General features: G+C 41.6%; 1 protein-coding gene across 1 annotated transcript in view; it reads left to right on the plus strand.

Moving 5' to 3' along the window:
* The window catches only part of GARS1 (glycyl-tRNA synthetase 1), a 123,418-nt gene that overhangs the window by 39,352 nt on the left and 68,262 nt on the right, over positions 1-15,804 (plus strand). The window contains exons 3-5 of the mRNA XM_053713773.1: positions 1,209-1,311; positions 12,789-12,930; positions 15,634-15,722. Of these exons, the coding sequence (XP_053569748.1) occupies positions 1,209-1,311; positions 12,789-12,930; positions 15,634-15,722 (334 nt within the window). The remainder of the gene's footprint in view (positions 1-1,208; positions 1,312-12,788; positions 12,931-15,633; positions 15,723-15,804) is intronic.

Here is a 15,804-nt window from a genome sequence, read left to right on the forward strand (position 1 = left end):
TAGACATTACATTTTTGTCCTGGAAGGTTCTTTTTCTGCTGGCTATTGCTTCTGCACGCAGAGTATCTGAGTTTGCTGTCTTGCAATATGAGCCTCCTTATCTGGTGATCCATTCTGATAAGGTTGTCCTACGTACTAAGTTAGGTTTTCTTCCTAAGGTTGTATCAGACCGCAACATCAACCAAGAGATTGTGGTTGCTTCCTTGTGTCCCAATCCTCCTCCTTCGAAGGAACGTTTGCTGCATAATTTGGATGTGGTTCGCGCCTTAAAGTTCTATCTTCAGGCTACTAAGGATTTTAGACAAACTTCTTCTTTGTTTGTTGTCTATTCTGGAAAGTGTAAGGGTTAGAAGGTCTCTTCGACTTCCTTATCTTTTTGGTTAAGGAGTGTTATCCACTTAGCTTATGAGACAGCGGGACATAAACCTCCTCAGAGGATTACGGCTGATTCTACTAGAGCAGTGGCTTCCTCTTGGGCTTTTAAGAACGAGGCCTCTATGGATCAGATTTGTAAGGCGGCTACCTGGTCCTCCTTACATACTTTTTCCAATTTTTACAAGTTTGATGTTTTTGCTTTGGCGGAAGCAGTTTTCGGGAAAAAAGTTTTACAGGCTGTGGTGCCCTCGGATAAGGGTCCGCCTCTCTTTTTGTTCCTCCCGTTATCATTCAGTGTCCTCTAGAGCTTGGGTATATGTTTCCCAACAGTAAGGAATGATGCCGTAGAGACTCCTTATATAGAGAAGGAAAACCTTAAAATATGCTTACCAGATAATATAATTTCCTTCTGTATAAGGAGAGTCCACGGCCTCCGCCTGTGTACTCCGATGGGCGGCCTTCTAAATTATATTTTCTGTCTGGCACCATTTATATCCTGATATTTCTCCTACTTTTCCTTGTTCCCTCGGCAGAATGATTGGAGTTATGAGGAAGTGGGAGGGGTATTTAAGCCTTTGGCTTGGGTGTCTTTGCCTCCTCCTGGTGGCCAGGTTCAGTATTTCCCAACAGTAAGGAATGATGCCGTGGACTCTCCTTATACAGAAGGAAATTAAATTATCTGGTAAGCATAATTTTTTTTTTTGTAGTAACTGTTCCACCAAAGACTTAGCAGTTTAATCTCAGTAGACCTTCTTTAGGTTAAAGACATCTGCCTTCCTTAGTTTTAGTTATTATTCGTTATTTTATTTCTTATTGTTCCCTTTGTGTTACAGGAGTTAGCTCTTCAACCAAAGGATGATATAGTAGACAGATCTAAGATGGAAGACACACTGAAACGGCGCTTCTTTTACGACCAAGCGTTTGCAATCTATGGAGGTAATTACAGGGTTAAGCACCAGATCAAGAAGTACCTGAGAATTTGTAAATATTTTCACTTCTATGGAATGTTTTAATTTGTTAATATAGACTTTCATGTTTTCTATGTCCAAAATGAGCTTTGCTTCATGAAAGGTCAGCGAGGTTCAAATGTTTTAGGTTAATTACATTTCCTTCCATAAAGCAGGGAGAGTCCATGACTTCATTCCTTACTGTTGGGATATTCAACACCTGGCCACCAGGAGGAGGCAAAGACACCCCAGCCAAAGGTTTAAATATCCCCCTCACTCCCCCTATCCCCCGGTCATTCTTTGACTTTCGTCACTATTGGAGGTGGCAGAGAAGTGTCGGAAGATTTGGATAGTCCTGTGTGTTGACTTTCGTCACTATTGGAGGTGGCAGAGAAGTGTCGGAAGATTTGGATAGTCCTGTGTGGGTTCGTTCCCTTTGAGAAAGGGCTGGAGTTTTAAGTAATCATGTCAACTTCTCAGTGAGAGTATTGATGAAAGTTAGTCTGGAGATGCAGGGAAATTTTTTCTGTGAACCCATCCAGACTGTCGCTAACAGCTTCTGAGCAATCGGTGTTGTCGAGTTTCACTGCTTGCTGCTACACACTCAAGTCCATGTCAGAAGTGCTGCTGCAAGACTTTCACACTTGAGAGGCTGTGCCTGTTCCACAGCATGGATCCTGGATGGTAAGACTGTTTTTTATATATACATTTTAAAATGCTATACAGGGTCACAGTGTGGCTCCTTTATACCTCAATAGGATCAAGGTTTAATATCTCCTTCAGGGAGATTAACAGTTTGGGGATTTATATCTGCTTAATGTGAGGTGTTTTTTTTTTTAAAGCCTTATAGGCTGTGTGTGTTGCACAGCTCATAATAGCCTGGCGCCCTTTTTCATAACAGGGGAAGTCCTGTCCTTAAGTACCACGTGACCGGGTTTGGTCTCTTTCATTTCGTTAGATCCTGCTGCAGACATCACTCCTGAGGAGAGCATTTTCACTGTTATCTGTCTGGGTCCAAATTTTTTTCTTTCATGATTCAGATAGAGCATGGCATTTTAAGCAACTTTCTTATTTACTCCTATTATCAATTTTTCTTAGTTCTTTTGCTATCTTTATTTTAAAAGCAGGAATGTAAATCTTGGCAACCAGCCCTTTTTAGTTTCAGCATTATGGATAGCGCTTGCTTGTTGGAGGCTTACGTTTACTCACCAATAAGCAAGCATAACCCAGCTTCTAAACCAAAAATGGACCGGCTCCTATGCATCACATTCCTGCTTTTTTAAATAAAGATAGCAAGATAACGAAGAAAAATTGATAATAGAAGTAAATTCGAAAGTTGCTTAAAATTGCATGCTCTATCTGAATCACGAAAGAAAAAAATTTGGGTTTAGTGTCCCTTTTAAGGTGCCGTTTTAAAAAAATAAATAAAAGCATTTCTTTTTGAATGTCCCTCTGTGGGTATACAAAGCTATGGAGGACTCTGATACTACATTTGAAGGTTCTGCTCCTTCTGTACTGATTAATAATTTCTGTTATATTGTGAGGAGGCTGGGGTTTGCCTGCCTGCTCAATTTTGTTCCATTTGCCTAAACACTGTTCTAAAGTCTAAGAAGGGAGGCATAGCGCTATTAACTTTTCGGAGCCGTCTATTTCTCAGGAATCTGGGTCCCGAGAAATTACTACCCTTTCTACATTACCCCCTCCACATACAGTTCCCCGCGGCTTAACTAATCCTCCATCTGGAGGGGGCTTTTTCCCAGCGGACTTAAACGCGCAGGTACAATCGGCGGTGTCTGCGGCCCTGAGTGCCTTACCTCGCTCTAACAATTGCAAGAGAAAGGTTAAACATAGTTCTCCTGACCTAGAGTCATCTAAATATTTGTCGGATTTAGCTACTATATCCCAGGTATCCGAGGATGAGTTAACCTCTGTAGCTTCAGAGGGTGAACTTTCTGAGTCGGAGACTTCAGTTACTAAACCTACTTCAGTGGAGGAACCCTCCTTTAAGATTTAAAATTGAGCATCTGCGTTTTTTATTAAAGGAGCTTCTGTTTACTCTAGAGGTTCCAGAGGCTACACTCCCTGAGGAGCCTAAGATCCCTAAATTAGACAGGGTTTACAAAGATAGGCAAATCCCTCTGACTTTTCTTGTGCCAGTTAAGATAGCGAACATTATTAGTAACGATTGTGAAAGAGTATGAACTTCTTTTTTCCCCCTTGTTTACTTTTAAAAAATTATTCCTGGTCCCTGACTCTCAATTAGATTTGTGGGGCTCCATCCCGAAGGTGGATGGCGCTATCTCCACGCTGGATAAGCATACTGCTAATCTCTCTGGAGGATAGTTCTTCTTTTAGAGAGCCTATGGATAAAAAAAACAGAAACTTTTCTGAGGAAGATGTTTCAACATACAGGGTTTTTATTTCAACCGGTGGCAGATGTAGCCACGGTTGCTGGAGCAGTTACCTACTGGTGTGACACTCTTTAGGAGCTCATTGAGGTGGAGACTCCCCTCCAGGATGTTCATAAGAGAATTAAGGCACTGAGAATTGCTAACTCCTTCATCTGTGACTGCTGGCTTTGTGGTTCTAGCCCGCTGGGCTCTCTGGTTGAAGTCTTTATCTGCGGATATGACTTCTAAATCCAGTCTCCTTTCTCTTCCCTTCAAGGGGAAGATTTTATTCGGTCCAGGCCTGGACTCCATTATCTCTACGGTTACCGCAGGGAAAGTTGCCTTCCTACCGCAAGATAAGAAGAATAGGCCTAAGGGACGGCAACTGTCTAATTTTCGTTCCTTTCGTGCTAACAAGTCGCAACAACAGCAGTCCTCTTCCAAGTCTGAGCAGCCCAAGAGTACTTGGAAGCCCGCTCACTCCGGGAATAAGTCCAAACAGACTAAGAAGCCCACCGAGAACATTGTACAGGTGTGAAGAGCATGGCTTTTCCTGGCATAAGCTTAAGGTTGCCAGAATTTTAGCTTTTCTCCAGGATGGACTGGAGAAGGGTTTATCTGCTAGTTCCCTGAAGGGGCAGATATCGGCCCTGTCGGTGTTACTGCACAAAATATTAGCCTAGCTTTTGAATGTGCAGTCCTTTGTTAAGGCTCTGGCTAGGATCAGACCTGTGTTTAGATCTGGGGCTCCACCATGGAGCCTCAATCTTGTTCTTAGTGTTTTGCAGCAGGCTCCGTTTGAGCCTATACATACTGTTGACGAATATTTATTTTTATTTTTTTTTGCTATTGCCTCTTCGCGCAGAGTTTCTGAGATTTCTGCTTTGCAATGTGACCCCCCCCCCCCCCCTTATCTGGTTAAGGGGCAGAAAGGTTACCACGAGTTCTCTATCTTTCTGGTTGAGGAGTGTCATCCTCTTAGCTTATGAGACAGAGAGGATAGCTGATCATTCCACTAGAGCAGTGGCTTCCTCTTGGGCTTTTAAGAACAAAGCCTCAATGGATCAGATTTGTAAGGCGGCTACCTGGTCCTCCTTACACACTTTTTTTTCTCTATAAATTTTACAAGTTTGATGTGTTTGCTTTGGCTGAAGCAGCTTTCGGGAGAAATGTTTTGCAGGCTCAGAATAGGGTCCGCCTCTTTTCTGTTCCCTCCCGTTATTCATTCATTCAATGTCTTCTGGAGCTTGGGTATAGTTTTCCCAACAGTATGGAATGAAATCGTGGACTTTCCCTTCCTTATGGAAGGAAAACATAATTTATGCTTACCAGATAAATTCCTTTCCTTCCTGGCAGGGAGAGTTCACGACCCCGCCAGTAATTTTATGTTTTGACGGGTGGCTCCCTTTTTTTTATATTATTTCTTTGGGCACCTTTATACCCTGACGTTTCTCCTACTTTTCCTTGTTCCCTCGGCAGAATGACTGGGGGATAGGGGAAGTGGTAGGGATACTTTTAACCTCTGTGATTACCTTGTATCTAAGCCTCTGCAGACTGTCCTCTGATCACATGGCTATTTATTATGTATTGACTTGCATTTTAGCTGTGTTCTGCGCAACCACTGGAGAGAGCACAATGTTATATATATGGCCCACATGAATTAGCAGTCTCCTGTTGTGAAAAGCTAATAAAGCATGCGTTAACAGACTGTCTTTAGTGATTTAGAAACAGGCAGAAATTTAGTTTTTAGTTTATTAAAAGTTAATGTATATTAAAGTGATTGTAAGGTTTTGTATTTAACTGAACAGTATATACAATTACTCTTCAAAACAGGGGCCCTTTCATTTATGACATTTTATCAAGACGTTTTATTTGTAAAATATTTATCATCTAGTGATGGTAAACATTGTGCTGTTCCTCCGCCCACATCTCATACTTCCTTTAGCTGTACGATGAGCAATCTGGCGTAATCCAGTCGTTGCTTGCCCCACATGGCGTCCAGCTGTTCATCTTGTTAATGAGGGCTCTGGATTTACACCTAATAGTTATTACAATATAAAGCTCACATTTATTATTTTTTGTTTGCATGATTTGTCTCTGTGCCAGCAAACTTCTGAATCAGGCCCAGAGCCTCACTGTCATGTAAATATTGTATCTTGCTATACACACTTTTTAAATGTGGGCACTTTGGGCTCTTTTTATCATTCCAATTCTCCTATATTTTCTCCTAAAAGTTCTCATGAGAAATAATTCTCCTATTTATCATTCAAAAATACTCCTAAAATTGGGCAAGTTTGACTGTAAAATTCTCCTACTCTGTTCTAACTCTCCTTGGAGAACATGTTCTCCAAAAAAAGGGTTAAATTAGATCTTTTCTCCTACATTGGTGTGTCCGGTCCACGGCTTCATCCTTACTTGTGGGATATTCTCATTCCCTACAGGAAATGGCAAAGAGAGCACACAGCAAAGCTGTCCATATAGCCCCCCCTCTGGCTCCGCCCCCCAGTCATTTTCTTTGCCGCTCTGAACAAGTAGCATCTCCACGGGGATGGTAAAGAGTATGTGGTGTTAGTTGTAGTTTTATTTCTTCTATCAAGAGTTTGTTATTTTAAAATAGTGCCGGTTTGTACTATTTACTCTACAACAGAAAGTGATGAAGATTTCTGTTAAAAGAGGAGTATGATTTTAGCACCAGTAACTAAAATCCATTGCTGTTCCCACGCAGGACTGTTGAAACCAGAGAACTTCAGTTTGGGGGGAACAGTTTGCAGGCTTATCTGCTTCAGGTATGGTCAGTCACTTTTCTAACAAGACCTAGTAATGCTAGAAGACTGTCAGTTTTCCCTTATGGGATAGGTAAGCCATTTTCTTAGACTCAGTTACAGAATTAAGGCTTATAACTTGGGCTCTATGCTGGTTGACACTTTTGTGGGCTAAATCGATTGATTTTTATCATGTTTATATGACATTTGGAGTGTTTTGCAAACTTTGAAACACTTTTGGGGACGTTTATTTGCGCCTGGCAGTCGTTTAGACACCTAATCTTGTCAGAAAGGCCCCTTCACTCTGGAATGCAGAGGGAGGAGGCCTCATTTTCGCGCCTTTAGAAAAGGACTCAGAGAGGCTTATTACTATTGTGAATAACCCCTAAGGAAGGTAAAAGCCGCAGCAAAGTCTGTGGCAGGGACTGTAGTGTGTTTAAACCGGTCAATTGTGATTATTGGCTCCGGTTTGGTCATTTAGGGGTTAAGGGACTTGAAATCTGGTGTGCAATACTTTTAAAGCATTAAGACACTGGGGTATAAATTTCATAAAGATCGGATATTTCTTTGATGTTTTTTCGATCATTCAGAAAAAAAGTGTGCCCTTTTTATTAATTAAAGAGACAGTAACGGTTTTGTTTAAAATTGTTTTTATTGCATTAAAAGCCTGCCTAAGTCTGTTTAACATGTCTGTACCTTCAGATAGCCTATGTTCTGTGTGTATGGAGGCCAAGGTGGTTCCCCCATTAAATGTATGTGCGAATTGTGCCATGGCGTCCAAACAGAGTAAGGACAGTTCTGTCACATTTAATAATGTTGCCCAAGATGATTCTTTAAATGAAGGTAGTGGGGATAGTTCATCATCCTCTCCTTCTGTGTCAATACCAGCTTTGCCCGCGCAGGCGATACCTAGTACATCTAGCGCGCCAATGCTTGTTACTATGCAGCAATTAACAGCAGTAATGGATAATTCTCTAGCAGCTCTTTTATCCAAACTGCCAGCATTTCCTAGAAAGCGTGATTGCTCAGTTTTAAATACAGAGGATGAGCAAGTAGGCGCTGACGATAATTTATCTGTTATGCCCTCACATCAATCTGAGTTAGCAGTGAGGGAGGGTCTGTCTGAGGGAGAAATTTCTGACTCAGGAAAAATTTCTCAGCAGGCAGAACCTGACATCGTGGCATTTAAATTTAAGCTAGAACATCTCCGCGCTCTGCTTAAGGAGGTGCTAGCTACCCTTGATGATTGTGATACTTTGGTGATTCCAGAGAAGTTGTGCAAAATGGACAAATTCTTAGAGGTCCCAGTGCACGCTGATGCTTTTCCGATACCCAAGAGGGTGGCGGACATAGTGACTAAGGAGTGGGAGAAGCCAGGTGTACCTTTTTGTTCCCCCTCCTATATTTAAGAAAATGTTCCCCATTGTCGACCCCAGAAGGGATGCATGGCAAACGGTCCCTAAGGTAGAGGGGGCAGTTTCAACATTAGCTAAGCGCACAACTATTCCTATAGAGGACAGTTGCGCTTTCAAAGATCCTATGGATAAAAAATTGGAAGGATTGCTTAAGAAGATTTTTGTTCAGCAAGGTTTCCTTCTTCAACCAATTTCGTGCATTATTCCTGTCACCACGGCGGCGTCTTTTTGGTTCGATGAACTAGAAAATTCGCTCCAAAAGGAGACTCCATATGATGAGGTCATGGACAGAATTCACGCACTAAAGTTGGCTAATTCCTTTATTTTGGATGCCGCTTTTCAATTAGCTAAATTAGCGGCGAAAAATTCAGGTTTTGCAATAGTGGCGCGCAGGGCGCTTTGGCTAAAATCTTGGTCGGCGGATCTGTCGTCCAAAACAAAATTGCTTAATATTTCTTTCAAAGGTAAGACCCTTTTCGGGCCAGAATTGAAGGGGATTATTTCAGACATCACTGGGGGAAAGGGCCATGCCCTTCCACAGGATAGGCCTTTCAAGGCTAAGAATAAGTCTAATTTTCGTTCCTTTCGCAATTTCAGGAACGGACCGGCTTCTAACTCTGCAGCCTCTAGACAAGAGGGTAATACTTCCCAGCCTAAACCAGCATGGAAACCATTGCAAGGCTGGAACAAGGGAAAACAGGCCAAAAAGCCTGCTGCTGCTACCAAGACAGCATGAAGGGATAGCCCCCGATCCGGGACCAGATCTAGTAGGGGGCAGACTTTCTCTCTTTGCTCAGGCTTGGGCAAGAGATGTTCCGGACCCCTGGGCACTAGAAATTGTCTCTCAGGGGTATCTTCTAGAGTTCAAGGAACTTCCTCCAAGGGGAAGGTTCCACATGTCTCGCTTATCTTTAGACCAGATAAAGAGACAGGCATTCTTACGTTGCGTTGGAGACCTGTTAAAGATGGGAGTGATACACCCAGTTCCAACAGCGGAACAAGGTCTGGGTTTTTACTCAAACCTGTTTGTAGTTCCCAAAAAAGAAGGAACTTTCAGGCCAATTCTGGACTTAAAAATTCTAAACAAATTCCTCAGAGTTCCATCATTCAAAATGGAAACCATTCAGACGATTTTACCAACGATCCAGGAGGGTCAATATATGACTACCGTGGACCTAAAGGATGCGTACCTGCGTATTCCTATCCACAAAGATCATCATCAGTTCCTCAGGTTCGCCTTTCTGGACAAACATTACCAGTTCGTGGCTCTTCCGTTCGGTTTAGCCACTGCTCCCAGAATTTTCAGAAAGGTGCTAGGGTCCCTTCTAGCGGTCCTAAGGCCGAGGGGCATTGCAGTAGCACCTTACCTAGACGACATTCTAATTCAAGCGTCGTCCCTTCCCATAGCAAGGGCTCATACAAACATTGTTTTAGCCTTTCTCAGATGTCACGGGTGGAAGGTGAACATAGAAAAGAGTTCCCTGTCCCCGTCCACAAGGGTTCCCTTTCTTGGAACAGTAATAGACTCGGTGGAAATGAAGATTTTTCTGACAGAGGTCAGAAAGTTGAAGCTTCTAAACGCTTGTCGAGTTCTTCAATCTATTCCTCAGCCCTCCATAGCTCAGTGCATGGAGGTAATAGGACTAATGGTTGCGGCAATGGACGTGGTTCCTTTTGCTCTAATTCATTTAAGACCATTGCAACTGTGCATGCTCAAACAGTGGAATGGGGATTATGCAGACTTGTCTCCCCAGATTCAAGTGGACCAGATAACCAGAGACTCACTCCTCTGGTGGTTGGCTCAGGATCACCTGTCTCAGGGAATGAGTTTCCGCAGACCATAGTGGATCATTGTCACGACTGATGCCAGTCTCTTAGGCTGGGGCGCGGTCTGGGGCTCCCTGAAAGCTCAGGGTCTATGGTCTCGGGAAGAGTCTCTTCTCCCGATTAAACATTTTGGAACTGAGAGCGATATTCAACGCGCTCTTGGCTTGGCCTCAACTAGCGAAGGCCAGGTTCATAAGATTTCAGTCGGACAACATGACGACTGTAGCGTACATCAATCATCAGGGAGGAACAAAGAGTTCCCTGGCGATGAGAGAGGTATCCATGATCATCAAATGGGCGGAGGATCACTCCTGCCATCTATCTGCAATTCACATCCCAGGAGTGGACAACTGGGAGGCGGATTATTTGAGTTGTCAGACTTTCCATCCGGGGGAGTGGGAACTCCACCCGGAGGTCTTTGCCCAGTTAATTCAACTATGGGGCATTCCAGATATGGATCTGATGGCGTCTCGTCAGAACTCCAAGGTTCCTCGCTACGGGTCCAGATCCAGGGATCCCAAGGCGACACTAGTAGATGCATTGGTGGCGCCTTGGTCGTTCAATCTAGCTTATGTGTTTCCACCGTTCCCTCTCCTTCCCAGGCTTGTAGCCAGGATCAAACAGGAGAAGGCCTCTGTGATTCTAATAGCTCCTGCATGGCCACGCAGGACTTGGTATGCAGACCTGGTGAATATGTCCTCGGCTCCACCATGGAAGCTACCTTTGAGGCAGGACCTTCTAGTACAAGGTCCATTCGAACATCCAAATCTAGTTTCTCTGCAACTGACTGCTTGGAAATTGAACGCTTGATTCTTTCTAAGCGTGGGTTTTCGGATTCGGTTATAGATGCTCTGGTTCAGGCCAGAAAACCTGTGACTAGGAAAATTTACCATAAGATATGGCAAAAATATATCTGTTGGTGCGAATCCAAGGGTTACTCTTGGAGTAAAATTAGAATTCCTAGGATTCTTTCCTTTCTCCAAGAGGGTTTGGATAAAGGTTTGTCAGCTAGTTCTCTAAAAGGACAGATATCTGCTCTGTCTGTCTTGTTGCACAAACGTCTGGCAGCCGTGCCAGATGTACAGGCGTTTGTACAGGCATTAGTTAGAATCAAGCCTGTCTACAGACCTATGTCTCCTCCATGGAGTCTAAATTTAGTTCTTTCAGTTCTTCAAGGGGTTCCGTTTGAACCTTTGCATTCCATAGATATTAAATTACTATCTTGGGAAGTTCTGTTTTTGGTTGCTATTTCTTCAGCTAGAAGAGTTTCCGAATTGTCTGCTTTGCAGCGTTCTTCACCCTATCTGATATTCCATACAGATAAGGTAGTTTTACGTACTAAGCCTGGTTTTCTTCCAAAAGTGGTTTCCAATAGGAATATTAACCAGGAAATAGTTGTTCCTTCTCTGTGTCCGAATCCAGTTTCGAAGAAGGAACTTTTGTTACATAACTTAGATGTAGTTTGTGCTTTAAAATTCTTTTTAGAAGCAACAAAGGATTTCAGACAGACATCTTCTTTGTCGTCTATTCTGGTAAGAGGAGAGGTCAGAAAGCTACTGCTACCTCTCTTTCCTTTTGGCTAAAAAGCATCATCCGTTTGGCTTATGAGACTGCCGGCCGTCAGCCTCCTGACCGAATTACAGCTCACTCTACTAGAGCTGTGGCTTCCACATGGGCCTTCAAGAATGAGGCTTCTGTTGAACAGATCTGTAAGGCAGCGACTTGGTCTTCTCTGCATACTTTTGCCAAATTTTACAAATTCGATACTTATGCTTCTTCGGAGGCTGTTTTGGGGAGAAAAGTTTTGCAAGCTGTGGTGCCTTCCGTTTAGGTTACCTGACTTGTTCCCTCCCTTCATCCGTGTCCTAAAGCTTTGGTATTGGTTCCCACAAGTAAGGATGAAGCCGTGGACCGGACACACCAATGTAGGAGAAAACAGAATTTATGTTTACCTGATAAATTTCTTTCTCCTACGGTGTGTCCGGTCCACGGCCCGCCCTGGCTTTTAGTCAGGTTTAAAATTTTTATTTTTCTGTACACTACAGTCACCACGGCACCTTATGGTTTCTCCTTTTTCTCCTAAGCGTCGGTCGAATGACTGGGGAGCGGAGCCAGAGGGGGGCTATATGGACAGCTTTGCAGTGTGCTCTTTGCCATTTCCTGTAGGGAATGAGAATATCCCACAAGTAAGGATGAAGCCGTGGACCGGACACACCGTAGGAGAAAGAAATTTATCAGGTAAACATAAATTCTGTTTTTAGTCGTATTTCATATAGTTCTCCTAATAATTCTCCTAGTTACAAATTTATCATTGATATTCTCCTGTGGAGGACTGAAAGTTCTCCTGCAAGTTCCTACCTTAAAGTTCTCCATAGCTAAAGTGGAGAACAGCATTAGAAATCTATTCTCTACTAGTTGTAGAAGTAGTTACACACAAAAAAGGGATCTACAAGGTGCAAAAATGATCTATAACAAAGCACAATAATGATGGTTATTGGAGTGCAATAATAATTTATGATGGAGTAAAAAAATAAATATAATGGAGCACCAAAATAATATATAACAGAGCACAAAAATGATATCTATTGGGGCATAAAAATAAGATATGAAAAAGCGCTAAAATTGAAGCGCAAAAACAATGAAAATGTAGATCTATTTTCTTATATGAAAGTTTGCTGAAGAGGGGCGTTAACAAAGCTACTAGGAAGGCTGTATAAAGATTTCTATTGGTTTATATTTGATTGACATGAAGAATAGTTGCTTATTTTTAGTGATAAATAAGGAGAAGATACTAATCAAACTGGAGAAATTTATCATTTAGTTCTCCCCAGCTCTCCTCAGCTCTCCCATGGAGAAAAAAAACAACTTTTTTATGATAAATATGGGCGCACATGTGCGCCTCTCCCAAGGAGAGCAGTGGAGAACTGATAGGAGAACAGAAGGGAGAATTCCTCAAATGATTGATAAATGGAGCCCTTTGTGTGTAGTTTTTTTTTTTTCATTCTGAACCTGAAAAACTGTAATCCTTGATCAAATGAAGCTGGTTTATTTTGTGTCTATTTGCTGTACTAGGTGTCAGTGGACTGTATGATTTTGGACCTGTTGGATGCGCTTTGAAAAATAACATCATCCAAACCTGGAGGCAGCATTTTATCCAGGAGGAGCAGATCCTAGAAATCGACTGCACTATGCTCACTCCGGAGCCCGTTCTCAAGTAAATATCACTTTCTTTTCCTTGATTATTCTAATTAGGTTCTCTAAATGCAGCTCTTAACCCTTTCGTGACAGGGTTAAAGTGCCTACATCGGAACAACTGTTCCGATGTAGACAAATTGAAACTACGCGATCGTGCATACGATCGCGAGATTTCAATTATTGGATCGCATCTGGGGGGCGTCCCTACAATCCTAGGAACGCCCTCCAGACCGCGATTAAATCCCTGAAGCACAGAAGGCTTCAGGACAGCCGTTAGTTATGACGTTCCATTCCGTCATAACGGCTTTAAAGCCCAGTCTAATTATGACGGAATGGAACGGCATAACGGCTTTAAAAGGTTAAAGAGATGGTAAAGTGAGCAATTTCACTTGCACGGTGTGAAAGAATGTATTTAGTAATGTAGATCTAGATATTTCCTTTCTATTACTGCTTGCCTCTCACTCCAAGAGGCATTCGGCTATAGTGCAATCTCACCCGGCAACAAGACATGTTCTTATTAATAGGCATGGGCGAAATGTTGACATTCATTTGCCAAACAAATGCTGAATATGTTTGCAGGCACTAGATATATCAGCCTGAAAGTCAAACACAGAGATCGTTCCAAATCTAGATATTTTGTGTGTTGCACTTTCACACATATGTATCCGAAATGAACCAAATGCCGTTATCGGCAGCTGCCTTTGGTATTTATTTTGCAAAAGAATGCCTTATACCGAAATTTCGCAAATGCCTACTTATTCACCCCTTAGGTTAAAAATGACAGCCAACATGCAGGGTACATTATTAATTTAATATCAATTCTATGGATTTTGGTGCTTGGTGGAAGTAAAACTCCAAGATGAAAACATCTGACAAAAACATCAGTTAATAATAAAAAAAAAATGGAAGAAGTTACAAACTAAATTCAAACTAAAATAAATTTTAGTTTTCAAGAAAACTTATTGAAATCTCACTAATCTTTAGTAGTTGGGTAACCTGCAGCATCCACCACTGATATAAATGACCTTATGGTAGCATAGTGTAGTGCAGCCATTGTTTATATTCTATGTGAAATGTGTCTTAAACTATGATTTTTAAATGCTTAGCTAAAATGGGTACATAATATTTCTCATACAGGCATATGTATGTTCACATACTTTTGACCATATAGTGTGTGATGTACAGTACCGTGCAGAAGTTTTCAAGTAATAAAGTTTTCAAAAATAGAAATGTTAATTTTTGTTTTTTATCAATTAACAAAATGCAAAGTTATTGAAGAGAAGAAAAATCTAAATCAAATCAATATTTGGTGTTTGCTTTCAAAACATCATCAGTTCTTCTTGGTATACTTGCACACCGTTTTTAAGGAACTCAGCAGGTAGGTTGTTAGAAAAACTGGTGTGTGCTCCAAGATTTTTGGGAGGATTTAGGCAGCCTCAGTAGCTTCTGTCTTCATATAATCCCAGACAGACTCAATATTGAGGTCAGGTCTCTGTGAGGACCATACCATCACTTCCAGGACTCCTTTATTCTTCTTTACACTAAAGATAGTTGTTTATGACTTTGGCTGTTTGTTTGCAGAATACATTTTAAGCCAATCGTGTGCCTCCCTGATAGTATTGCATGATGGATAAGTATGCCTGTGCTTCTCAGAATTGAGGAGACCATTCATTCTGACCAAATGCCCAACTTCATTTGCAGCCCCAAACATGCAAGGAACCTCCCATTATGCTTCATTATTTCCTGTACACACTCCTCCTTGTATTGCTCTCCTGACAAACTGCTTTCTAAAACAGCCATGGTTGAGTCACTTGGCCCTGTTTGCTGTGAAGACCACTTCTGACCAGACTTCTGCAGACAGTAGATGAGTGTTCGAGAGTCCCACTGGTTTCTGTTAATTCTAAGCTGATGGCACTGCTGGGCATCTTGCGAATGCAATGGAACTAAGCATGATGTGCCTCTCCTCTGCTTTCCTTGGCTGATAGCCGAGTCTATTGTCCGCAAAATTGCCTGTTTCTTTTTTTTCTTGTAAGAATACCTTGGACAGCACATCTGGAAACCCCTGTCTGCTTTGACATTTCTGCTTGGGAGAAACTTTGCTGATGCAGAATAACTACCTTATGTCTTGTTGCTATGCTCAGTCTTACCAACCACAATGTATGACTTTTTGACAACCTCACCTTGTTAGCAGAGTTTGGCTGTTCCTCACCCCTGATTTATTCCTCCTACACAGCTGTTTCTGTAACAGATAATGATTGTGTTTTAACCTACATCTGAAATTGACAATGATTAGCACCGGTTTGGTGTAATTGTTTAATAATGCACCTGACTATATACCTAAAAATTTCTGTCTTAGCTCAAGTTTACCTAAAATAATTGATGCTGTTTTGAACGTAAAGGGTGGTCATAGCAAATATTGATTTAATGTAGTTTTTTTTTCTGTTAACTCACTTTGCATTTGATAAAAGTAAACTATTAACATTTCTACTTATAAAGGCATTTTTACTTTACAGCATTTTCCCCACCTGCCTAAAACATTTGAACTGTATGTATGTATGTATGTATATGTATGTATATATATATATATATATATATATATATATATATATATATATATATATATATATATATATATATATATATATATATACGCATAGAGTACTTAACACTTTCACTTCCTTGTTGCGTTTGTCTTAAATTATCTTTGTTTCCCCTAATTTAGAACTTCCGGCCATGTTGACAAGTTTGCTGACTACATGGTGAAGGATGTTAAGAATGGAGAGTGTTTCCGCGCTGACCATCTCTTAAAAGGTGACAAATGAAGAGACTGGGAGGCTCCTATACACTTCAGTTAATTTTCAATGAGCACTTAAAGGGACAGTCTACCATAAAA

Source organism: Bombina bombina, chromosome 5, assembly GCF_027579735.1.
Source record: "Bombina bombina isolate aBomBom1 chromosome 5, aBomBom1.pri, whole genome shotgun sequence".
In the NCBI taxonomy this organism is placed as follows: domain Eukaryota; kingdom Metazoa; phylum Chordata; class Amphibia; order Anura; family Bombinatoridae; genus Bombina; species Bombina bombina.